General features: G+C 44.5%; 1 protein-coding gene across 1 annotated transcript in view; it reads right to left on the bottom strand.

The window, feature by feature from the left end:
- TIMP2 (TIMP metallopeptidase inhibitor 2) overlaps nucleotides 1-26,083 on the bottom strand; it is a 56,841-nt gene extending 30,758 nt beyond the window's left edge. Inside the window, exon 1 of the mRNA XM_060253340.1 lies at nucleotides 25,468-26,083. Within this exon, the coding sequence (XP_060109323.1) occupies nucleotides 25,468-25,597 (130 nt within the window). The 5' untranslated portion in view covers nucleotides 25,598-26,083. The remainder of the gene's footprint in view (nucleotides 1-25,467) is intronic.
- Between the last annotated feature and the right edge of the window lie 1,202 nt (nucleotides 26,084-27,285).

The raw sequence follows: 27,285 nt of genomic DNA, 5'->3' as shown, positions 1-27,285 counted from the left end.
AGGATGTTTCTATCCTATTAAGGCCACAAGGGCAGATTTTGTCAGAATAGGGCCTATTCAAAAATCTCACCTGTAAGATCACTGTAGATAAAAATATTCAATCTTGTGAACAAAAATGCTCTACAGTAACATGGGATGGTAAGATAGTACATATACAGGGAGGTAAATATCTAGGGAAAGACAGACCAAAAGATAGGGGTAAACAAACTCTGTGGGCTCTCAAGATCAGACTACTATAATTGATTTCTAGGACATGCCTTTTGATTGGGGAAAATGCTTTGAATTTGCCCATCTCAAAAATATCATTAATTGACATTCCAGCTATCATCAGTTTCTCATCCAGGGCTTTCATCCAAATTGATTTGTGGGTATCGCAATTTAGAGCAGCTAACAGATCATATTCATCGCAGAGCTGTTTTAATCTCAGTTTAAAGGCATAAAGCCAAGCTCTGGTTTCCAAGGGTATCTGTCCAAATTCTGCCTGCCATCAATGTTTGACACAGCAGGGGAGATTCAATATTTCCTTAAAAACTGGGCTAACGGTTGGTCGATGCTATCAGAGATAGCTTTAATACAAATAGCTGAGCCGTAAAGGATGAGGGGAACCACTTTCAAATTAAAGGCTTGCACCACTCCAGGAATATACTGCCCCCCCCCCTTATGAAAGAATCTATGAAATTTGTGCATGGTTTAGCTTTATTAAGTGCTGTTCTAAATTGAAGGGTCCAAGACAGTTCTGCTGAAAACAAAATCCCCAAATAGGAGAAGGCCTTGACTGGTTCAATAACGGACCCATTGAGACAGGTTCTATTTTCTGGTCTTGATGAAAACCAGGATTTTAGATATCAAAGAGTTAATCCCCAGGCTTTCTTGAGAGCAAAACTTACAAAAAAATTGACAGGCACTTTACAGTGCAACCCTAGTGTGGGACAAGATCACAGCATCATCAGTACAAAGCAAAATAGACACCCCAATCACAGCTAATTTTGGTGGATGGCAGTAAAAATATAGACTTATGCAACATTAGGTAAATTATGCAGATACACTAATTAGCATAATTAGCTAATTAGCATAATTTGCATAACTAAAGATTTATTTTCTTAGGAGAGCAACAGGATGGCCTAGATGCAGAATTTTTTTTTTGTCCAGAGCATACAAAACCCTCCATATTACCCTTCCAATATTACATTTCCATACATCATAATATTTGGCTTGTCTCTCCCCCCAAAAAATAATTTGTATTATTATAATAAATTGAAATAGGGGTACAGAAATGAAAGAAGGAAGGAAGGGGGGGAATCATATTTATCTCTTATTTGTTCATCATAAGGACAAACAGAATCAGAGTAAATATAAAACATAAGTATTTAAGATACCTAATATTCAGTATTTCTACATACTATGTTGCTAAAACCTAAGATTTATTTTCATAAGTTACTATGAAACATTCATTGTTTCTTGCTGTAACAGGCTTCTTTGCTTAAAGTGAAATCTGAAAGTTATATATTTTAATACATCCTAGTATTATCACAGTAGTAATACATCCTAATACATTATCACAGTCATCATAGTTAAATTTAAATCTGAGAGTATTTTAAAACACATTTCTAAAAATGTAGAAAGAGAACAATAAAATTCATATGTACATAAAAGTTAACATTTGTAATCTTAACTGTATCATTATTTCATAAAGTATAACGTTGTTGCAAAAATATTTACATTTATGCCATTATAATACGTGTAACAACCTAAATTATATTAATAGTTATATTAATGCCTATACTAACTTTATACTAATAATTGAAATAATAAAAAGCACTTCAGTAGCTAATACAAATAATTCATTTTTCATCCTTACTTATACTAAGCATGGTAATTTCCCCATATTTCATATTTTTTGACCAGTCTTCTATTTATATAATTAGTTTGGCATCCATTCCAGAACTGCTTTCAAGTACCAATTCAGGGCTTCTGCAGCCTCATCAGCTGAAAGGAGGAGATAGAGCTGAGTGTCATCTGTATATTGGTGACAGTGCAGCCCAGATCTCCAGATGATCTCACCCAGTGGTTCCATGTAGAAGTAGGGGCGTCTACCTCATTTGTTATGAGGGATGGATCTGACATAAATGAGACCTTGTTGGGCTGGGCCATGTGTGTCATAAAATGTAATGCCAGGTAGTAGGGAAGTAAATTTTATAAAGGACACATACAAACACAATTAAATATTTTAAAACTTAAAATAAAACATGCTTAAACATTAGCACTCTTGCAATAGTTTATTTAACAGTTTTTGATAACGTGCTCTGAATTATTGCATCAAAACTAGAGACAGTGTCCGTGCTGCAGCAATCTTGAGTATGCTATTCAGGTGTGTATCTGTAAGCTGCAAACCTACTTTTGATTTATTGACATTCATTACAGAATTCTCATGGTCAATGCTTTGAGCCTAAAAACCAGATGGCTGGGCATTGTGAGCCTTATGTATATAAGTTGCTTCTTGTGCTGGTCAAGAACATGTGGAGGGACCATGACACAGACTGAGGGCTATGTGGGCTATGTACAAAAATATAGTCTTCCCTAGAGAAATAATGACAACTCCTATGTGGTTGTGCAAGAATAGAGAGACCGCCATATATAGTAGTCTGCATCAGCCTACAATCTGGGAAGTCTAAGTTCAAAACCCCCATTCTGTGAAGGAAATATGCTGGGTGAACTTGGTCTGAACACATACTCTCAGCCTAATCCACTTCACTGGCTTGTTATTCCTCATCTAAATAGCTCACATTGCTTTCCTACTGAGAAAGACAGGATCATGAGTGCATGAATACAGTGAAAAACAGAAGGGGAACCCAGTTGCACCCTGGCATAACAGCCTAACAGAACATTATCTCTCTCTCTCTAGCAAGGCAAAAAGCTCATACCTTGAAAATAAAACTTAGTTGGTCTTAAAGGTGTTTTCTTTGTCTCTCTCCTGTGCAACTGAGGGATCTGGGCAAAGTAAGCTCTCACTCTTTCCCTCCCTCCCTAGAGGACAAGGATGGGAGGAGCCTCAGCCGATGAAGGGCAGGAAAGGCTTGGCTCAGTAGCTCTTTTGTGCAACTGAAAGAGCCTGCCAAAGCAAGATCTCTTTCTCCATAAATCCTGTATGATTGAGAGAGCCTAGCAAAGCCAGCTCCCTTGCTCTGTAGCTCCTGTGCAATAGAGAGAGCCTGGCAAAGCAAGCTGTGACACAGAAGAAAGCAAGAGAGAGGGAAAAGGAAGCAGATGACAGTGAGTTGCTTGCAGGCTGTATACAAGCCCTGTGGGGATGGCCCACAGGCCACATGTGTATTGCCCCTGTTAAAGAGCATAGGGGATAAGATGGAACCTTGTGGGACCCTATAAGTCAAGAAGTCCCCCAGACCACCTTTTTAAAGCTATCCTCTATGTAGGACAGGAACCACTGCAGAACAATGCCTTTCAATCCCAGTTTAGAAAGTGGTCCAGAAAGATGCTATGATTGATGGTACCGAAAGCTATCCTTGTACCCTCTTATAGCTTATAAATTACCCATTTTATTTTGTTAAAGGGAATGATTACAGATGAAGCTATATTGAAGCAGAGGTTTATACTCTGAGCCAACAATTATAGTATGTTACTCTGAAAGACACAAATACCCTATCAAGAGACAAGCCAGATGTTAAATTTTGGAAAGATATACATGAAGAGATTCAGAAAGTTTCAAAATTTAATTTTAAAATGAAACCAGAGACTATACTACCGGGAATTTCACCAGGTAAAACTGAAAGAATACTTCATGAATTGTTCAGATGCACGTTCAGATCAAACAAAACAACTGTGCTACTGGTGAATGAAATGGAAAGTCTGACCTGGGATTTAAGGGGTCACCTGTTCAGGATGGGATTGCACTCCCCTTGAAGGAACAGGTCCATAGTCTGGGGGTCCTCTTGGACCAAGTCCTACTGCTGGATAAGCAGGTGGCAGCTGTGGCCAACTATGCCGTTCACCAGCTTCAAATGGTTAATCAGCTGTGACCTTCCCAGGGCAAAAAAGATCTGGCCACGGTGATACATGCCCTGGCTGTATCTAGATTAAATTACTACAATGTGCATTAGGTAGGGCTGCCCTTGAGAAATGTTTGGAAACTTCAATTGGTTCAGAATGCCACCACTAGGATGTTGACTGGAGTCAGTCACAGGGACCGTATTCCAGTCTTGGCCCACCTACATGACCTCCCAGTTTCTTTCTGTGCACAATTCAAGGTGCTGGTGTTGAACTTTAAAGTCCCACATGGTTTGGGACCACGTACTTGAAAGACTACATACCTGAAAGCCTACCTGTTTCCTAATGAAACTGCCTGTGCACTATGATCATCTTCAGAGGCAGTTTCATAAGCCCCTGCCTTCTGAGATCAGGCAGGTAGCAACTTGGGACAGGTTCTTCTTAGTTGCAGCAAAACTTCAGAAGTTTCTCCCCAGAGGTATTTGTGTGTCCCCTTCTGTTACTATCTCGCACCAGCAGGTGAATAGTTTTTGTTGTTGTTCATTTCATTTGGCATTCCCTTAGTGATCCTCCCTTTGAGCCTGACAAATGTTTTCATTGTTGCTTTTATGTTTTTGTGTGTATTTTAGTTCAACTTTCAATTCTTTGAATGATGTGTATTTGGTTGGTTTTAAAATGTGGTTTTATTTATGTATGTTTTAATACGTTAGCTGCTTTAGTGGAAGAAAGGGGGTATATAAATTCTGTCAAATAAATGAAACAAAAATACAGTCAGAATCTTGGTATTCAGAACTCCAAAAATGGTGAAGGTCAAAATCTGCTGCCCTGATTCATTAGAGAACAGTATGTAGGCCCAAACCCTCACACCATTAAATTTTAATTGTTTTAATGAGTTTTACAACCAGTGTTTTATAGTGTTTTTATAATGTTTAAAACATACTGTATAAGCAACTGACACAAAGGAGAAATGCAGCTAATAAGTATTTTAAACTAAGAAAAAGGCCCATTGTGAAGAAAAATACAATGGGTTCTAGAAAGAGGCTCTGGGTGAGTGCCCCCCTTGCTGTCTTCCCACCCATCAACCCAAGACAAAACACTGACTCCTCCTCACCCTTGATATCTTCCTCCCCACCCCCAACCATCTCTTCCTCTCAACTACACCTGCACCCTTGGCACTCTACTACTCCCACCTCATGACTTTCACTCACTCTTCACCCTTGCTGCCTTCCTGCCCACCCCCAACGCTTGGCATTCACTCACCCTCCCCTTGCTGTCTTCCCACCCACCCCGCAGCTGAAACAGATGCCAGCTCCCCCACCCCACCCCACATGTGTGTTCCTGTGTATGGGGTGGCTCAAAACTCTGAAACAGACCCAGAATTGAGGGAAGGAAAAATAATTATGGGGTCTGCTGGGGGACCATGACGATGGTCACACAGACACTAAAGCTCAACATTCCTTTTGTTTGCACTGCATTGCTGCCACCTTTCCTGTTATATTCAGCCTTTTGATGTTTAGCATCAGTGTGAATTTGTGGGGTGATCTGGTTTTTTTGTGGGCTGGCCTGGTTGTGTTATGGTATACCATAGAGTATGTGCCTCAAGGCATTTTCTCCAGGGGAGCTGATCTCTGCCATCTGGAGAGCAGTTGCAATTCTGAGTGATCTCCAGCCTTCACCTGGAGATTGGCAACAATGGTTCTCCAGGCAGAAATAGCTGGTTTGGAGAGTAGAGTCTATGGCATTGTACCCCCTCCCTCAAACCTCATCCTGTCAAGGCTCCACCCCTCAAATCTCCAATAATTTCCCAACCTGAAGTTGGCAACCCTATCTCCTTTCCAGCCAACTATCAACCTACCTTTATCAGTCCCCCTGAGTTCAGCTTTCCATCTCCTCCCCCTCCTTGCAGCCTCTACCTAGGAAAAGTGCAATCTTTTCCTACCATGGGGACCAAAGCAGTTTACAAAATTCTCCTCTTCCCCCTTTCAGTCTGTACAACAACCCTGTGAGGTAGGCTGAAAGTTTGTGACTGGTCCAAAATCACCTAGCCAACTTCCACAGCAAGAACCTGTGTCTGGGAGACCATTGTCTGAAGCATGTCACACTGGCTGTCATGGGGGGAGGGGCAGGGACGGCAGCTGAACAGTAGGAAACAGCTAGGCCTAGGATAGCCAACCTCCAGATAGAGCCTGAAGATCTCCTGGTATCACAACTGAACTCCAGACAACAGATCTGTCTCCCCCTGGAGGAAATAATTGCTTTAGAGGGTGGAGTATATGGCATTATATTCAACTGAGGCCTCTCCCCTTCTCAAACTCTGGCTTCCTTAGATTCCACCACAAAATCTCCAAGAATTTCCCACCAGCCTGGAGCTGGCAGCCCTAGTCAGGACTGGACCCAATGAGTTCTCCCTCAAGGGCCAAAATAGGCCTAGAAAGGGCCTCCAACCCCCACCTGTTACTGACAAAACCAAGTTTGGTTGGCTTTTACTGACAGAAGCAAACTTGGTTGCCTAGCCACTGCCTAACAGCTTCCCCAGTGGCCCAGCAGGCAGGAGAGCAGCAGACAACCAATGGGAGGTAAGTACAGTTGACTGGTGGTTGATGTGCCAATGGCTGATTGGTATGCACCACAGCCAACAGGAGAGCTGGAAATATATATATATAGGATAGGTTAAATAAAAAAGAAATAAATCACCTTAGGTAGGTGTTAAGCTAAAGGGGTCGACTTGACTGTTGTTGTGAGCACTGAATCTAGGGGAAGGGAGGAAACTAGTCTCAGCCTTCAAGCATAACATCTTTCTAATACAATTTTCTTCTTCTGCATAGGCTTCTGAAAGGGGGTTTGCTCCTTGCAATTTGACAGACACAGGGGACTGGCCTCAGACACAAGGCCAACTCTCTCTTCCCTTTTCAGTTTTAACACACTCCATATGCTACTTCAGATTCAGAAAGCGTAGGAAACTTTCACACACCATTTGTCCACTAAAAACTATTATATCCACTGGAGCCAGGAATCATTTAACAGGAGCAGAAGGATTACTGTGGGTCTCCCCATAGAGGGAGAAACTGAGAGATCTCACTCCTCCCCTAAAACAAAGACTCTGAAGAAAGTAGGAAGAAGCAATAATTTTAGTTCTGGGGCATTAACTTATTGCCATTGTGTATGAGATGGTAATCAACTCCCTTCCTCTTAAACCTTTCTGAAGATTGGTATTATTGTTACTGTTATTATTATCATCATTATTGTATGGTTTTGTGTGTAGTACAGTTAGGAGATCTTAAGATTGTCTGACAGCCAGGAGTTCTAGCTCTTTTAGCGTTATGCACCACTAGGTGGCAAGTTAGACTTAGTTTTTAAGCAAGAGACGTTTCAGAGGTGGTTTGCCATTGTCTGCCTTTGCATCATGACGTTGGTATTCCTTGGAGGTCACCCATCAAAGGTAAGGTCAGCCTTACTGAGTCTCCAAGATCTGACTAAAGCAGGCTAGCCTGGGCTATCCCCGTCAGGGCAGAAGAAGATGGGTAAACTATCTTGAAATGTTGTGAGTAATGCTCACTGAGCAAATAATCCTAATTTCTCACACACACGCACAGACACAGTGATTGAGTCTGAATGGGCATTGACCAAGAAAGACGTCAAGTCGGATAGCTCAACAAAAAATGTCTACACTGAAAAAAGGCAAATTCAATCCTATCAATTATTAGGAAAGGGTTTGTAAATAAAATATCCAGTATATTTGGAATATGCTATACTACTCTATCCAGACTCAAAAAGAAATGGTACAAAAAAAGAACCAAAAAGATCAAGAGGTTGGAGTACTTCCCTTGAAAAGGAAGTCAAAAGCACCTAAGTCTTTTAAACCTAGAAAAGAAGCCCGGGGATGGGATACAGTTACCAATAGGTCTGGAGCAAATGACCTGTCTCTTTAATACAAGGTTAATATATGGAAATAGTCATCTGAAGCTGTTCATGGCATGGAGGTAAATAACATCACGTGATAAAAATCCTATTAAGCCTCTATTAAAGTGACAGGAACTTCTTTTGTCCAGGTAGTTGGTAACCCTAGGAGGGGAATATCAGAGATTTTTGAAAATAAATTTAGTAATGGTTTGGAGGAATTGCATAGGAATTTTTCTCCCTCTCCTACAATACAACAGCTCAGAGTCACCCAATGAGATTAATCAACAGTAGAGTCAGGACAGAGAAAAGAAAACAATTCTTAATGCAATTTGCTACCACAAGAAACAGTAGTATCTACAATCAAGAGGCAGCCCAAACACAGCAGAAACTGTGTTGTCAACAGAACTGCAGCAACTGCAAAAAGAACGAAGACTACAGTCAACATCCTTGCAGAAGACATAAAGTACACATCTCACTATGCAGCAATGTGCACAGAATGCACTACTGACAAAAGTGATTAAGTTGTAACCACAAATGCTTATTCATCCAGCAACAGAAGGCAACAAGAGTAAAATGCACCAATATATAAGAGCACAAGAACAGTGGCTGGGGTGGCGGCGGGGGGGAGTTGATTTGTCCGGGTAGCCACCTACCTCATTTCTGAAGATGGATGCACACTGCCTGCGACTTCTGGCAAAAATGTGAGAGGTTTTTTATTTTATGGGAGCAAAACAGATATCCTGGTAGAAGCCTGTTTACGGTTTTAAATTTTGATTTTTACCTGAAACAAAACTGGCAGTCAAGTTCCTTCACGTTCAAGAGAAGCATGTTCCTAATAATCCGTACCAATGAGCAGTCTTGCCGTTTCTGAACACTCTTCAAAGGCAGCCCCATACATTGCAGTAATCTGATCTGGATGGGACAAGAGCTTAGTACTGTCACCAGATTAGATTTTTTTTTTTTAATAGAAGGGCTGCAGCTGGCAAATTACTGCAGATCATATTTGGAGGACTAATCTGAAGCCACAGATCAAAAGGCACATTAGTTAGGGTTGCCAATCCCCAGGTGGGGGCAGGGGATCCTCCGGTTTGGAGGCCCTCCCTCCGCTTCAGGGTCATCAGAAAGCAGGGGGAGGGGAGGGAAATGTCTGTTGGGCACTCCATTGTTCCCTATAGAGAGCGATTCCCATAGGGGATAATGGAGAATTGATCTGTGTGTATCTTGGGCTCAGGGGGGCTGTCTTTTGAGGTAGAGGCACCACATTTGCAGCATAGCCTCTCCTCAAAACACCCTCCAAGTTTCAAAAAGATTGAACCAGGGGGTCCAACTCTTTGAGCCCCCAAAGAAGGCATTTAAAAGGTGTGCGGTCCCTTTAAATGTGATGGCCAGAACACCCTTTGGAGTTCAATTAAGACGGTCGCACCCTTGCTCCTGGCTCCACCCCCAATGTCTCCTGGCTCCACCCCCAAAATCAAGATATTTCTTGAAGTGGACTTGGCAAACCTAACTTTAGATGTTGCAAATCTGCTCCATTTAGAACAGGCTGTCTCCTCAATTCTGCCTTACAGTCTCTCTGAAATCTTTCCTCACATCCTCAGGAAATCCATTTCATAGAACAGGAGTGGCCCCGAGAAAGCCTGAGGCCACACAGAAACAGTTCTCATCAACCTACTAATGAACTCTGGTTTGACAATCGGAACAGTCTTGTGTGAGCATCTAATAGTTAACCATGTTATGTTATGCTAGCCAGGATGGGGACAAAATGGAAACCTGCAGGACACCACAGCACAAGGGCCATGGAGTCAAGCAACAGTTCCCCAGTAACACTTTCCGGAACCAGCTGGCTTGGATAAATCCTCTCTTTGCCAAAGGTATGGCAGGGACAGGCTGCCAAGGTCATTTGGCATCCCAGTCTGCCCTGTCTTTCAAAGGCCAGGAACTGTCTCTGTGGGAATTAAACTCCAGAAGTCTGGCTCTAGCATTTAACTTTGGAATACAATTAGCAGAGTGCTACAGATACCCACCTCAGACAGGCCGTGCAAAAGTGTACTACACGGTAGATAGTACTGGAAATCACCAAGAGGACCAGGAGAATGAAAAGGGTTACACTATATGTCTCCCCCGGCAGAGGTCATCAGTCAAGACAGATTCAGTTTCAAAACTGGGCATGAAGCCACACTGAAATCATTTTAAACAATTCTTGTCATCCAAGAAAATATGAAAGTCCATACCCTCAGTCCAAAAAGGATAAATGTGCAAGTGTGAATTCAGAGGCACCTTTAAGACCAACAAGCTTTGGTGTGCATGCACCCTCCTTCAGATTGCCATTAACAAGCTGAGGCCAAGGCTGGCTTCTTCAGGATATGCTTCATGACTTGTCAAGGTGGATGGAACCTCCCCATTTTTCAAAGAAGCATTGACTCATGCCCAGATTTATTCTGTACTCTTCAGCATGATGTCAAAGAATTAAACAAAGCATGATTATAATCTCCTTCCCATATATTGCATAATCACTATCAGAATTTAAATTTAAATAGTGCCAGTTTGGTATAGTGGTTAAGTGTGCAGACTCTTATCTGGGAGGACCAGGTTTGATTCCCCACTCCTCCATTTGCACCTGCTGGGATGGCCTTGAGTTAGCCATAGCTTTTGTAGGAGTTGTCCTTGAAAGGGCAGCTGCTGTGAGAACTCTCTCAGCCCAACCCACCTCACAGGAAGGAGAAAAGGGGGGGGGGAGGAGATTATAAGCCACTCTGAGACTCTGATTCAAAGAGAAGGGCGGGGTATAAATCTGCGGTCTTCTTCTTCTAAATCAAGATTCTAGAGCATAATTGTTCCTTATCTTTATTCTTCCACCTTACACTTTGGAAGAAATAGTGCATGAGATACATGGGCAATGTGACAAATAGCTTCTGAGATTTTAAGAGAATGGACAACTGAGACCATCAATCTAGAACAGACCAGACAACTCACTCTCATTTCTTCTATATCTGAAGTTACACATGGCTCCAATCCAATATTGACAAAGGCTCCTAGCCTTGGCAGGGAGGGCCAAGCCAAAGAGAATCAATTCCATCTAGACCAACCAGTTCCCAATGTTTAGTACCTCAGAGCCATGTAGGCAGAGTCTTTTCCATAGGCTAACTCTGAACCAGATAGGCAACCAATCCACATGACCTGTTCTGCATTGTGTCAGTTGGAAGGTTGGTGCAAAGTTTGTCCCATGCCACATACCGTAATTTCTTTTTCAAAAGCTATATTCTGCTGTAGGAGATGTTACTTCACAGCACTATCAACACAGCCACAGGTACAGACTCTGGACCTAACTCACTCAGATAAAACAGGCCTTTTGCAGCACCTTAAAGACTAACAGATTTATCATGTGCTTTGGAGGGCAAGAATTTTACTATTTGTGTACCTCACTTATCATACATGAAAAAAGCTGCTCCGGGAGTCAGCGACCTAGCTGGGATCTTTATAAGCAGCACTCCAGACTGCCCACAGGGATTTCTTGAAAGAGAAAGGGAATAGTTTAACTCACTGGGAAGTGGGATCATTTCTTTAGCAATTATGGGATTGAAGCAGGAAGGTGACAAATATGACACATCTTCAAAGCTATGCCAGTTTGTTCAGCACTTAATTCTTCATTTCAACCCTTTCTCCATGCCATTTTCCTGATCTAAAATGGCTCCAGGGAGACACTATTTGCTTTGTAGGAATAACATGCGATTACAAATATGGGTTACTTGTATGTTTTCCCCAAGGAATAAACAGAATCTCTCTGGGGTCATTTTAGATCAGAAGAAAAACACAGAGGCTTAAACATCCCCTACCCTTGCACTGCAGTCCCCCTTTGAATCAGACAATCAAGTACTTGATAACAGCACTGTAAAAACACCTGGAGCTCCAGACTCAGAACTCCCAATGTCTCATCTATTTTGGCCCTAGGCAAGAAATAGAGTCAGCGGTACAAACCTAAATAATCCAAACACACTCAAATACATATTATGGGGTAAGATGAACTCTCACCCTATCCAGATGCACCAGATGGTCCACCTTCAGTGTTTGAGAACTAGGGGAAATGTCTTTGCCAAGGCTCTCTATGCTACTTACAGATTTATTTAGAAGTCTGAACGAACTGATGTCAAAAAGGCACATATGAAACTTAACCCAGCCACAACACATTTAGTTTTAATGCAGATGGAAAATGCCAGCAGCACTTTGAGAAACTGCAGGATGTGTGTAAACAGAAGACAAAAAGGTCTAAAAAGTAATAACAGTAATGCGATCCCAGTTGAGATCTAGAGAGAAGCACTGGCAATACAACACACAATAATAACGAGGTTTAAATGGATTCCCTGGCAGATGTCCCAGAGAGATTCTCAGACTAAAGTATGAGTAAAGACTGACCCATGCGAAAAGAAGATACATAACTGATAACTTGTATTGGTTTTTTTTAAGGAGGCCCCATAATGGGATCTTGATTAAGAGTTGACTCTCCATTCTGTACATTTAGATATGGAAATTTTGCACTTCGCTGCGCCCTTTCTCAGTCTGCAATCATCTGTTGCTCCACTTTACCCTTTCCCAGCATCCTGGTGTGCTTAGCACAAGATTCAGTTGCTGGGCTGACCCACCAATCTCTTCCATAAACTGCCATGCAAAACAAGCCCCAACAGCGAGCCCTGTCTTGGCATGGTCCTCTAGATAAAATTAAATCAGTACAGTTAACTTTCCAAACACTGAACTGGAATCATGTTGGGAGGGGGGAACAAAACAGGATGTCCATGACTCACATGGTATGAAGCTTGTTTACACCATCATCTGTCTCTTATAAAAGGGGAGGGGCTGTTTTTAAGAGCCAATGAGGTACATGTGTAATGGGTGCTAGACCCACACACACTTCCTCCACCTTATAACCTACAGCTTCATTCTCCCATTCCACCACCACCCCCCACACACCCCGTGCCTGGCTCAATTGTCACAAGTGAGCAAAACTGGGGGAAAGTATCCAGGGAGAAGGAACTGCATGCAGATAAGGCATGACAGCCCTAACCTGGGTGGCCCAGGATGGCCTGACCTTGTCAGATCTCAGAAGCCAAGTTGGGTTGACCCTGGTTAATACATGGATGGGAGATCACCAGGGAAGTCCAGGGTTGCTATACAAAGGCAGACAATGGCAAACCACCTCAGTTTGTCGCTTGCCTTGAAAACCCTATGTGGTCACAAGTCAGCTACAACTTGTAATGACACCATAAATTGGCTGGGAAATGTGATGACATTTCCCACCACCACCAAACCATGGGAGGAATAAGAAGAAGAAAAAGAAGTCAATAGATCCCCACCCTTTGCTTTATAAGTTTTTCCAGCAGACCCCAGATCAGCTGCCATCACATCTGACTTGAGCCAAAAATATTAGAACAATTCATATTACAGCACGATGTGTTTATTTATCTATTTGTTTGTAATTTTGAGTTTTATTTTCAAATTTTCCTCTCGCTAACACTGGGGAACAGGGGCAATGATACTGGACTGATTGAAAGAAAATACAAAACTGAGCCAAAGGAGTGACCAGACCTATCCTAAAAAGAAACAAAACAGAAGATGCAACGGAATTTCACTGATTTCTCTCAACAGCTTTGTAACCCAACCAAAGCAGAGTTGGGTTGTAACAGAGAAGGATATAACTGTTCGGGATTGCACTGTAACTCATCAGATTCTCTTTCTAAATCCCACACGAGTCAGCTGGCAACATTTCTGTTATCATTCTAATGCAGAAGTAGACAAATAGCAGTCCAAAGCTTTAATCTGGCCCCCAGCAATGACCTTGGTCCCAATGACATTCCTTAGGGTGCATCTTGACTACTATATTCCATAAGACTCATAGGCATTAGAATCTTGATTCCCCTCCTTCCCAGTATGAATTGGTAACCCAATGTCACTCAGTGTAAATAGCCAGCAATCAGTGTTCCCCCTAAGATGAGTCAGTGCGAGCCAGCTCAGTTTTTTAGCCCCCGGCTCATATATTTTTATCTTAGCTCAAGGAAAATGGCCTTAAAGCAAGCTATTTTACGCAGTACTTCACAAAGCAGAATTTTTGCTCACAAGACTCCACAGCTTAAGAGGGAACATTGCCGGCAATGTCTCTAACTCACAGCTCTATACATTCAGCATTTGCTCAATTCAAAGTCTGGTCTTTCTCAAGATTTTGCTGTGGATCAAAATTCTAGTTGCTAATGAGCTCTCTACTCCCACCAATACAGAATAATTTAAGCCCTATATGGCCAGGGGCTAGTATATCTTCTTGATTACCTCTCCCCATATGAGCCCCACAGAACCCTACAACCAGAGAACCAGCAACTCTGGGTGTTCCCCAGCCCCAGGGACTTCTGACTTGCCTTGACTACGGCCGGGGCTTTTTCAGCCCTGGCCCCTGGCTGGGGGAATGAGTTTCCAGCAGAAATCAGGGTCCTGCCGGACCTATTACCAGTTTGGTGTAGTGGTTAAGTGTGCGGACTCTTATCTGGGAGAACCGGGTTTGATTCCCCACTCCTCCACTTGCACCTGCTGAGATGGCCTTGGGTCAGCCATAGCTCTGGCAGAGGTTGCCCTTGAAAAGGCAGCTGCTGTGAGAGCCCTCTCAGCCCCACCCACCTCACAGGGTGTCTGTTGTGGGGGAGGAAGGTAAAGGATATTGTGAGCCGCTCTGAGACTCTTTGGAGTGGAGGGCGGGATATAAATTCAATATCTTCATCTACCTCACAGGGTGTCTGTTGTGGGGGAGGAAGGGAAAGGAGATTGTGAGCCGCTCTGAGACTCTTCGGAGTGGAGGGCGGGATATTAATCCAATATCTTCATCTACCTCACAGGGTGTCTGTTGTGGGGGAGGAAGGGAAAGGAGATTGTGAGCCGCTCTGAGACTCTTCGGAGTGGAGGGCGGGATATTAATCCAATATCTTCATCTACCTCACAGGGTGTCTGTTGTGGGGGAGGAAGGGAAAGGAGATTGTGAGCCGCTCTGAGACTCTTCGGAGTGGAGGGCGGGATATAAATCCAATATCTTCATCTACCTCACAGGGTGTCTGCTGTGGGGGAGGAAAGTAAAGGAGATTGTGAGCTGCTCTGAGACTCTTCGGAGTGGAGGGCGGGATATAAATCCAATATCTTCTTCTTCTTCTTTACAGTTCCGCAGGGCCTGTAAAATGAAGCTCTTCTGCCAGGCCTTTAGCTGAGGCAGCAGGCGTCTCGTCTCCTCGCTGTTCAGCCTCCCCCTAAGACCGAGGGCCCTGAAACGACCATCGTATTTGTTGGCGGTCTATGTTGAGGCACTGATTACTATGCTGAGTCTTTAGATATTTTATGTGATTGTTATGCTACTAACATATGATGGGACCCGCCCAGAGCCCGCTTGTAAGAAGGGTGGGATATAAATCTAAAAATCTACAAAAATAAAATAAAATAAACACAGGATCATAGATGAACTATATATTCACTACCTCTGGTTTGATCTGAATTGTCTGAGCTCCCCCCCGCATTAGTTACTAAATCCTGAGATGGTGCCACTTGCATGCCTATTGGTTACCATAGCAAGGCTGCTAGTGCTGTCAGGGCCTGTTGCTCTGGAAAAGACTTATGATTCACCCTAAACCACCTCCAAATGCCAAATATGCAGCTTATATAGCCAATGGAGAAAATCAGTCAGCCGATGGAGACAAAAAAAAAGAAAATCAGTCAGGTGCTCTTTTGGAATTAGGACCAGGAGAGCCCAAGCTGTACAACTAAGAAGTCAGTTTGCTTGCACCACCTACAACACATTTCCTGTGAGACATTTCCGGTCACTCTGGTGTCCCTTTGGATATCTGTGCAGTCTGCTACAGTTTCCAACTTTGATTTCACTTGGATACCCTTTTTCTTCGAGCTCTCAGGCAAACCCCACTAGATTCCGGTCATAGTTATGCCTTTCCCATCAGCACTCTACATAAGAAAAAACCCAGCTGGATTAGATTAGGGACCCATCTAGCCAAGCATACTTTCCCTGAAAAGTCAGCTTTATACTTAAGCAGAATATGAAGGCAGCTCCCTGACTACCTTTGCACTATTACTGAGACACATTGCCTCTGAACATGGAGGTTCCATTTGAATGTCATAGCTAACAATTGCTTACGGACGTATCCTATATATATTTGTGTGACCACCTTTAAAAAAACATCTCAGCTGGTATACATCACCATATTTTGTGGAACAAGTATCATAAGGTAATTATACATGTTACTATACATATTAGGAATGCCAACATAAAAACAAATCAGTTCATATTATTCTGATTCCATAACCTGAATATTCCATTGCAAGAACATGGACCGTCAAAGTGCAGAAATCTTATGTATATGCACATACGCATATTTTATGACCTTAGGCTCCACAGCAGAAACCTATAGACTTGTTCACTGTTTCTGTGCTGCAAACTATTTGCATTGACAGCATCAATGTAGGTTATCACAGTGAAGTCCTGAGAAATCAGGACTGTATGTTCAGTTCCCTGCTTACTAAGGAACTTACTGGGTAATCTAGGCCAGCCATTCTCTCTCAGTCTGACCTACCTTGCATGGCTGCTGTGAGGATAAAATGGACAAAGACAGATCCATGTATGTTTCTCTTAGCTCCTTAGAGGAAGGGCAGGATAAAAATGCACTAAATAAATATTGTACAGTGAATTAATTGAGCTCCTGTACTGTAACATTTCGGTGTTCTTGACCTCTAAGAAAAAGAAGTGGTACGCTAGCCATATTGCCATACCCGACAACAATTAGTTGTCAGGTACCCTCCCTCCCCTTTTCAGTCTTTCCTCCTATTCAAGAAAAAAAAGGGGGGGGGAAGGTGTGTGACTGCCCTATATTGATAACCTTGCTCTTATTAGGAAATTGTGAGCAGTAATAGTAACAAAAACTCATAAAGAGACATTGTTTGTTTTCAGTCAAATGTTGAATCTATCCATGAGTAGGTCTCTGAAACTTATAGTGAATTATTCCCCCACCCCACACACACAGACGTACACACACAGAAATCCGAAATGGTGCACGAACAACAAAAATAATTTATATTACAAAGAGAAAGGGGGTAACAGAAAATTAAAACCTATTTTGTACCCAAGGGCTGCAGTCAGGATGAATGCAGAGGACAGCAGTCCAGGAGAATTAAATTTAGAACAACGGAGGGAGACGGGTTTGTGCAGTCCAAACAATGTCTTTTAATTACAGAGAGGGATGTAGCACGAACCCAGCTTCCCAACAGAGCCGCAGAAAGGTGGGTTTTATAATGCGGCAGTACCGAGTCGTCTGAAGCAAAATGATGGAAACAGTGAGTGCTGAGATGGAAAATCCTCAGCTTGGAAAGATTAAAGGAGGCAGCCTTTATGTTTCCTATGCAATTAAACTGACCACTAGGAAAGCTTTCCTAAGAGACGAGGATAGCAGCCTCACCAACATGGCAACCAGCCAGAGCTGGACTGGCCCCTGCTATGGCTCTGCCAGAGGCAAGTGAAAGCAACATGGGCAAGTCAGGTTTTCAGAATGGAAAATGCCCAGTAGCATTCATTTGGCTTCTGCATTCCAACCAGGGCCATAACTAGGTGGGGACTGTGGGGGTAGCGCCCCCTCCCAAATCTGCCAGACACACCCTCTCCTGGTCCCCTGACCCCCTCTCCTCTTGTTTATGCTTTGTTAATTTAATTAGCATCCCCTGGCGCCCCCTCCAGAAAAAAAATCCTAGATAAAGGCCTGACTACAAACAAGGCAAGCAGGTGCCTAAACAACAGCCTGAGATTTACAGCTCCGCTTGATCTAGGAGATGTACAGAACAGACACGGGTCAACTCTGAAATGATCTTTTTACGACCAGAGAATTTAGAAATCAGTGTGGCTGCAATTCTGTTGTACAATGTGGAATCTATCTGGTCACTGGAGCTTCTGATGGCACACACACATTCCTTTTCAAGTATTAACAGGAACACATCTGGTCACTGGAGCTTCTGATGGCACACACACATTTCTTTTCAAGTATTAACAGGAACACACTCTAGCCCTCATCGCTGTGGAAAAGAACCTTGAAAATGTTTGGGCCAGGCCTGTTAATGTCACTAGCAAGATGTTTCCACTAACCAAGTGGCAGAATATTTGAATGCTGTAATCTTTCTGCACCATCCACGCATTTCCCTTCATGCACATTGCTTCTCTGAATCCTATGCATACTCCAGTCTCTACATCACCTTTTTACATTCTGAAAAGTCACCCTTTTGCAACAATCATATATTAGGAATGCCAACATAAAAACAAATCAGTTCATATTATTCTGATTCCATAATCTGAATATTCCATTGCAAGAACATGGACCGTCAAAGTGCAGAAATCTTATGTATATGCACATACGCATATTTTATGACCTTAGGCTCCACAGCAGAAACCTATAGACTTGTTCACTGTTTCTGTGCTGCAAACTATTTGCATTGACAGCATCAATGTAGGTTATCACAGTGAAGTCCTGAGAAATCAATTCATTATTATTATTATGTTCAGTTTCTAATCTGCCCTCCCCCGAATAGCAAGAGTGAACAACTAACAACTAGGACATCTACCAGGATGCTCTGCCCTCAGAAAGAACAGAGACAGAAAGAACTAGAGCCAAACCTTGGTATTCTGGGAACAGAATCCAGGCACTGACGCTAGGGGTGTATGTATGTGGATGGAAGGGTGTGGATGAAAAAAGATGTAATACAAAAACAGAGCTCGCAGCTAATTCTTCAACTGCAGTACAAACCCAGCTTCCCAAATACAATGACAGACATGCATGTTAGCAAACCAAACTCCAGTCAACTATCAATCTTGCCCCCTCTCTGTATGCATTGTGCATATTGCCTGTTTTGTTGGGTTTTTTTATAATACTGTTTTATGTATTTATCTGCTCATTTGTCACCTTATTTAAAAATGAAAAACTACTCTAGAGGTTAAAGGGAAGAAGAGGGTTTTGTTTTTGTTTTTAGATGTCACAGGCCAGCCAATTGGTGCTTCACAGCTGGTTTCTGCTTCACACTTACAGACCTTTTTTGGTTTTTGGCATTGGAGAGGAAAGTATATTTTTACTGGGGATTGTAAGAGCACTTCCATAGCAGCCTCACTGCTCTAAAAAAGTTATGAGTGCCTTCAGCTTGAAATTTTCACAGGCTAAGGTGGAGCTGGAGGGAAGAAGGGGCTCCAAGAACAGCCAGTGCAACCTATAGTCCCATATCTATATGCTTTATGAATTTGGAAGTGATGCATGAGCTGAGGCTAGATGTGGATACGGCTTTCTATACTTATCTGACATGACAGGCAATGAACTGGGAGAGTTCCAAAGCAATCAGAAGGCCTGGGAGGAAACAGATAGCCATACAAGCACCAGCTGTCTGGTACAGCATAAAGTTTCTGCTACAAATTCTAGATTTGGAACACAGCCTGGAGATTATGCCACCCTATGGTCCAGTGCTCTCTGATGATGACATGAAAAGCAATGTCAAAAAGAATATATATATTAGAACAATTGTTGTTTTCTACAGGCACTACTACAAGCCGGTGCAATAGAATGCAAATAAAGAGACCATCTGTTGGTTCTTCGTGGACCAAGTCAGCCAAAGGAAGTGAAAACAACCCAACAGTGCGCATGTCTATGTACTGGCATATGCTCAAATATGTGAGAAAGAATGACATAGAGGCACATGAGTCGTCTTCCTGGATCAGACCATCTTGTACAGCACTCTGTTTCTAACAGCAACCTGCAAGATCTTCTAGGGAAGTCACATGGCTCAGTGGAAAGGTGATGTCCACCCCTAGTCATTTGTTGCCAGAGTCTTGAGCTCAGAAGCAGCGTGCCTTTAAACATGCAATTTCCATTCGGCTATCATGATTAATGACCATTAACAGACCTATGACCCACAAATGCATCTCATCTTCCTTTTAAGCGACCAAATCATTTTTAAAAACAACAGCCATGTGTTTAAAAAAAATCTGTGTGGCTCTAAGCCTAACCCGCTGGGTCACAACAATTTGATACCGGCAATGACACCCCTTGGTAAAACACAACGTATCAGATTGCCCACCTGTCCACTCAGAAACAGCAATGCAGGAGGCAAGCAGCAGAGACAAGGGAAAGTGCTATATACCATTTCATTTATTTTTCCCTCCATCATGTCTACTCATTCCCCAGTTTAAAAAAACCCTGCAAAATCTTACATGCACCCAAGTTAGAGAGCTCAACATATAGATTGGCATAGACAGACCCTTCAGTGGTTATGCTGGCTCTTTCCCATCAGTGTTTCTTGCCAACCTACATTTATTTCTAGATCATTCACTGCCACTTCGATGCTTCTGTTCACAGAGTAAACACCCTTCCACTAGGGTCTTCAGAAACTGGCTGCGAACAGCAGTCACCTATAAAATGAGAGCCTTGCAGCAGCCAGTTCTATGGGAAGATGTACGAGGGTAGGAATAGGAACTTTTTATCACAAAGTATGGTTTGCAAGAATGGAATTTGGGCAGTAAAGACAGAAGAGACAAAACATCTGACCTTCACTGCTCCTCATCCCTGCACTATCTTTTGTGGTCCCAGAAAGCCAACAGACTGCCTACCTGCTCAGTGATGAGAGACAAAAGGGTTTTATTCTTCTCCAACACTGGTGCTCACATGGCTAGTTAGCTACCCCCCTCCATCCCCCTACTACAAACATAAAACTAGAATTTTCAGGTATATGTTGCTGTATATATTTTTTTAACCTTTTACCAAGAATTTTTATGTCAGTTGTTCCTCATACACTGGTTCCTACTGTGACTTACATTTCCTGTCTGGTTCTTTTTCCATGGATGGCACCCATTCTGGGATGTTTCCTTCCCTTTTTCTCAGGTAAGGTATCAAGGGACCCTCCTATTAAGCCATGATGACATGAGCCTCTATGTCTGTCTTGGGCAGCTCTTCTATGAATTTTGGAAGGAAACCCCAGCAGCAGCTATCAGTAGGATACTATGTGAAAATATTATTTAACGACATAATAAAGGGGAGGTCCCTTCACAAAAGAAGCCAGCAAGATGTCTCCTTATCAACTGTATCCAAAGGCAACCTCATATCCTGCATTCCAGTTGACAGGACTAACTTTACAATGAGGTGATTTGAGGTTGTTGCCCGAGGCAGCAGATTTGGGGGTTTGCCTCTTCTCCCACATGTTGCCTGCCTGCCTACTTGAGACCTGTTCATTGGCCACTCTTGCCTTGCAGCCACCAAAGATAATTATCCTTACCTCTTTGTTGCCTCAGGACTCTTTAAAAGCAGTGTGGCAAACAGCCATGTTCCACTTCCCCAGTTCTGAAAGATTTGCTCTTCTCACGAGAATTCAGCTCCCATTTCTTGTTGCCTGCCCCCAGACAACAAAAATGGTGGCCAGACTCTTGTAAGAGGAAGAAATCTTATGAGAGTTCCTGTGATAAATGTTTTGTTTTATATTTTATGGATAACCAATATTGTTTCTCTCTAATCTCCGGATGCTATTAGGATATTTATTTTCCTCACTAAACATTTGGTTTACATTGCTATAAATTCGTCTGTAGTATGCAATTCAAAGGATACAAAAGAGAAGGGCTGTTTTCGCACTGACCTTTTACTGGCGCGAGCACCCTCTTCACACCGGAGGATCTGCCCAGATTTCGCACAAGAAGCGCCGGCGCACCCAAAAGAGCCGGCTACTTCCGTCGCAAAACCCGCTCAAACGTTTTCCTGCTTCTTGGCGGTTTCCGTTTGAGCGGGTTTCGCGACGGAAGTAGCCGGCTCTTTTGGGTGCGCCGGCGCTTCTTGTGCGAAATCCGGGCAGATCCTCCGGTGTGAAGAGGGTGCTCGCGCCAGTAAAAGGTCAGTGCGAAAACAGCCAAGGAGTAAACAGGTTAAATTGCATGCTCTGATTCCACATCTGGAAGAGTATTGAGGACTCAGATTGTCCTGGCTCACTGCTGCCAGCTGTAACAATGGTTACAGTATCACACTATAGAATCTGGAGGATTCAGGTCCAGATCCTCTCTCCACTATGGAAGCCTGCTAGGTGATCTTTGGTTAGCTAGGGCCAGTGTCCAAAAACCAATGTGCTCACAAAGAGGGCTCACCCCTGCTGCCTTCAGGGATCAGAGGAGCCCCAATGCGGATCTAGGGATCAAAGGAGCTATCATAAGAGCCACATACAAGATGTCGTATGTTCGGAATGTGTTCACAAGGGAGAATGCAAATAGCTTATTTTCATATCTCAGAAATGTCTACTCCCATGGAAGGAAAAGATATTGGAAAGCAAAATGAAACCGCAGACAGCTGCTGCTGACAACAGCTGCTCCATTTTCTGAACATCTGCGAAGGCAGTTTGGGACAGAGAGAGAGAGTCTGGATCTTCTAATTGACACCATCATTGTAGCAGAGTGGGGTGCACTGCCAAAGTATTTCCAAATTCCATCTCTGGAGTGAGATCTGGAAGCTAGGGCCAGGGCTGTTTGCTTAATATGTTAGGATTTAATAAGGGGATTATTCATGGAAAAAGGAATTTGAGTCCCAGCCCCTGCCAGCCCCTGCCTTTTAGCAGCTTCCAAGTTGAGCAAATTGGGAAGGAAGGAGGACAACGCCTACAAATAAAAAGCAACTGGTGAGTGACCCAGCACAAAGTGGCCAAGCTAGAAGGGCAAAGCAGCCTCACTCTCTTCAGTTCTCTCTGCCAATTGCCCAGTGCAAAGGGATGCACAATGACATCACAAAAAGGAATGATTAAACACTCCTTTCAGCATTTTGCTGAGCCGGCAGATGAAGGCTTTGATTGAATCAAGATGGAAACATGCAATGCTAATTTGTTTCATCAGAGGCTCAGCCATGCTGGGCTGGAGGCCACAGTAAAGACATCTCTCCATTTACAATCAAAAGATAGTACTCAAGATGCATTATGTTAAATTGCAAGAAATGAAAAAGACAACATTGGATTTATATCCCGCCCTCCACTCTGAATCTCAGAGTGGCTCACAATCGCCTTTATCTTCCTCCCCAACCTGTGAGGTGGGTGGGGCTGAGAGCAGCCCCGTAGCTAGGGGCCATGAGGGGAGGGGGCCATGGCGGGGCTGCAGGGGGAGGGGACCATTTAAATAATTCAGGAGGCTGGTGACTGCTCCTGCCACCCATCCCATGCTATTTGGACCCCACCAATCAGCTGATTTGTGGGCCCTTTAAATGGCAGGGGAGGGGCAGCAGCTGTTCCTGGGTGCCCCTCCCACCCAATTTAAATTGCACAGAAAAGAGGGGCAGCCTGGTGTGAGGGGACCCCCCAAACTGTCAGGGGGCCAGGCCCCGTGGGCCCCTGGTTAGCTACCAGCCTGGCAGAGAGTCTCTCTCGGAAGCTGCCCTTTCAAGGACAAGCTCTGCCAGAGCTCTGGCTGACCCAAGGCCATTCCAGAAGGTGCAAGTGGAGGAGTGGGGAATCAACCCTGTTTCTCCCAGATAAGAGTCCACACACATAACCACTACACCAAACGGGCTCTCTTCTGTCTCTTAAGAGTCTGTCTCCCAGGAGCAGCTTAGGAGGGAGTCTCCAAAACCCTGTATTTCTCAAAGCTATTCAAGGCAGCAGGTAGAAGGAAGAGTTATTCAGCCTCCCCAAAACAGTCTTTGTTCAGAACATTACCAGAGTTGAACACAGGCTCTCTTCTTTTGAGCCATAAATATCAATTGAGTTGCACTGCTTAATTTCTTAAAGGACAAGATGTTTGGGGATCAACCCCACCTACCCAGTGCATTAGGGAAAGACATATGCTCAGAGGCACTTTCCTCATGATTGAAACATCGTATCTTCTAAGAGTACACCTGAAAACAGGTTATGTGGGCTTGAAGAGACCAGTCTCAAGTTACATCCTATCTGGACAACATGATCAGACACAAGATGCTTGGAAGACGAGAGGGTATCACACCTATTTCTCCGCTTTCTCCAAAATAATGGATTCTAAAGTAAAATCCATTTACACGAGTGCAAAGCAGGTACCCTGTCCGTCACAGGCTCTTACGAAGCAAACTTTTGCAATAGGTAGAGTTCTTATATGGAGGAATACTGTCTTGACGTTATGCCTCTCCTCACAGTATAGCTGAAGCTTTTTCCCAGGAGAGAGAATAACCAATAAATAGGGGCCCTGGACATGACGAAAAACGAGGGGTTTTCTTTTAAGCAACATGGGACTCGCTGCACAGGAAGGATATGCTGATGAGGCAAGAAGAAGCCTTTTGGCTACAATAAGAATGCATCCAGGGGTTTGCTGAATGCACCTGAAAGCAAAAGCAGGCTGGCATGAATGCAGCAAAAATGGCAACAAGGCTAAACTGCTCCTGGGAGACCGACTCTTAAGAGACAGAAGATATTTATGTGCAGTAAGGAGATGAGAAAAGAGCTTCCGCTTTGTGCCAACCCAGCTTGCTCATATCCCGCAGCCTCTGCTGTTACCATCAGCCGAGCAGTAGACTCATATCCTTCCATGCCTCCCTCCATATGTCTCTCTGGTTTCCTCCACTCTGTAGGTCAAAGGCCTCCACCCCAGGCCTCTGCGGGCTACCAGGATGGAAAGGCTGAAACAGCATTTCATTCTGAGGTTTCTCCAAATAGATCTGCTTAAAGGGAACTGCCTAGCTTCAGGATGTGCATGTGTACGAGAATCCCAAAACAGGGATAGCGGCAATCTGCACCTTGACTTCAAGAGAGATAAATAAAAAAACTTTTTGTGCACATGCCAATTTAAACTAGAACAGTCCAGCAACCTGAACACATGGATGGCCAACCGGTAGGTTTGGTGGGCCAAGGTGAGATATGGGGATGCCTCCCCCTCCAGTAAAGAAATAACTCCTCTTAAATGTGTATTTGTTTACATAATTAAGCTATGTAAAGTGGAAAGTAGCATTCTTCCCCTGTCTGTGTCTGTTGGAAGGTATTCCTAGTTTTCTGTGAAGTTTTGATTACGGAATCGCTTCCCTTCCACTTTCCACCAGCTTTTGGCAGCCTCGTAGGTCTTGCAGGCAGAGAGCCGTCGCCAGAAAAAAAAAAAGGAATTTGAGTCCGTGGTTGCCTTTGTGCTTTCAAGTGAATTCCTGTGGATCGGGTCAGAGGAAGCGTGTTTGGGCGTGGGGAAGGAGGTTAAAAGAAAAAGGGTGGGGGGAAGGATAGTGTTTTATAAACCGGGGGGGGGGGGTGTCACTGGGCGGAAGGGCAATCTGACGAAGCCCTCGTTTAACAATAGAAGCTAGCAGGATTTGTCCGGGAATGGAATAATCCTCCCCTCGCTCCCCTCCCCGCATCCCCGTGGTTCTTTTTCCCCCCTTTTCTTTGCAAGGATAAAGGGGTGGGGTTGTTTTGGCTGTTAACAAGTGAGTTTGCAGGGCGAGACAAGGCAGCTCCCGCTGGAGAAAGACATACGGGGTTGGCTCACGCCACGAAAAGAAACCACTAGGGGAGCCGCAGAGAAGGGCGGGTGGGCGGGCGTCCTTTCCTTACCTACATCTGCATTGCAAAACGCCTGTTGCGGATGCACCGGAGAGCAGCTGCAGGCGTCGGCGAGGCGGTCCGTCCTTCCCAGGAGCAAAAGGGCCAGCCAGGCCACAAGGCTGGGGAGCGCAGCACTCATCTTGCAGGGGGAGGGAGGGCGGGCGGGCGCGCGAGATTCGCTGCTCACCGCTCCAGCCGCTTCATCCAGGCGCGCGCGCGCGCGCACCCGCTCGATCGCTGCTGGGCTCTGCGTCTGCGGCGACCCTGGCGAGGGGAGGGCGGAAGCTCGGGGGTTTCAGCAGGCGAAGCCCTTCCAGTTGGACTCGTCGCGGGCCTCTCGCTCGGCTGCGGAGGGAAAGCAAGATCCGGCCGCTGGGGAAGGCGCTCCCGGTAGCCGCGGCTGCTCCGTTGCCTTCTATGGAGGTGTTTGCTTCGCCTGGCTTCTGTTAAAGCCTGGCTTTTTAATGGGCTCTGGGGATTCGCTGCCCCTCCTCTCGGTGGCACGGGGCCAGAGCGGGCGGCTCGCCTACTCCCGGCAGCGCTCTTGCGCCGCTCTCGCTTCCTTCGCCTCCGGCCCCGGGCAGGCTCGGCTGCTGCTGCTTTGCGCGGGCTTCCTTCGCTTGACAGCTGCCTCGGGCTTAACTGCAGGCAAAGCCCAGGCGCGCGCGGGGCGGGGTGGGGAGAGTGTGGCCTGCTTGGGGTTGTGCAGCGCCAAGCCCGCGGACAGACATTAGGGGAAGATTGATGAGAGACGGACTGGGTGGGAAATGCTTCAGAGGGATAGTAGTTTAGGAGTGTGACGAAAGGAAGCACCGCGTCGTGACGTGGCCTCCCCCCCCACCCACCCCGAACAAATACTCTGCGTGCTGAACTCTCGGCAAAGAAGCGGCGACGCCAGTCTGCCGCTGACCCGCATCAACTTGCTTATTGCAGCCCGCCCATCTCACGAAACCGTCCCATAATATCTGTCGGCAAACCTGGCCTGCATACGGCTGTTTTTCCTCTGCTCTGAGCGAAAAGCAGCTCCCCGTCCCCGGCTTCCAGGATCATGCGTGCGCACTTGCCAAGCAATTAGCAAGGATCTGCTACCAATCTAAGGTTGTGGCGTTGGGTATCTGCCGGGATCCCTCAAGAGACGACTGTTTGCAAGTTAGGAATGGAGGCGAGAGCTCCAGTAGACATTCCTGAAGGGATAGTGTTGGGAAGAATGCAGGCCTTGGAACAAGCGCCTTTTGGACATGCTTAGCCTGAAATGCGTCCCAGCAGCAGCCAAACTGGGTCAGAGTGGTACACTGGGTTCTGTTTCACACACAGTTGGCCAGCAAGATGCCCCTGGAAGAGCTACAAGCAGGGCATGGAGGCCAAAGTCTCCACCTCTTGTTACCCTCCCCAGTGCTGACATTTGGAAGGTTACAGCCTCTGAACGTGGAGGTTCCATTTAGTGTTGTTGGACCTGTCCTCTCCTTTTAAAGACAACTTTAGCGTCATCCCTACATCTTGTGAAAGTGAATTCCACAAGTTGACAGCACAGGCCTGAGTAGAGTTGACTTCAGTGGGCTTAGAAGAGTGTAACATTCCTTAGGATTGCACTGTAAATCCCCTAGGCATACCAGAGCACAAGTGAGTATAAAAATTAAACAGGTAAAGCATAAAAATTACCAGACAGTAAATTTGCCTAGAACTTTTGCCCTCTGACTTGAAAGCTTTTCTCTCCGACCTAGTGAAATATGTAGCTTTCTAGAACTCCTGGTGTTGATGCACCAATGTGATTTATCTGGGTTGCATGTTATTTCCCTATAACTTCTTTTATCAGTATTCTCATCCCAG

This window comes from Heteronotia binoei, chromosome 13 (genome assembly GCF_032191835.1).
Source record: "Heteronotia binoei isolate CCM8104 ecotype False Entrance Well chromosome 13, APGP_CSIRO_Hbin_v1, whole genome shotgun sequence".
NCBI classification, from domain to species: Eukaryota; Metazoa; Chordata; class Lepidosauria; order Squamata; family Gekkonidae; genus Heteronotia; species Heteronotia binoei.
This window is presented reverse-complemented; position numbering and strand designations above follow the sequence as displayed.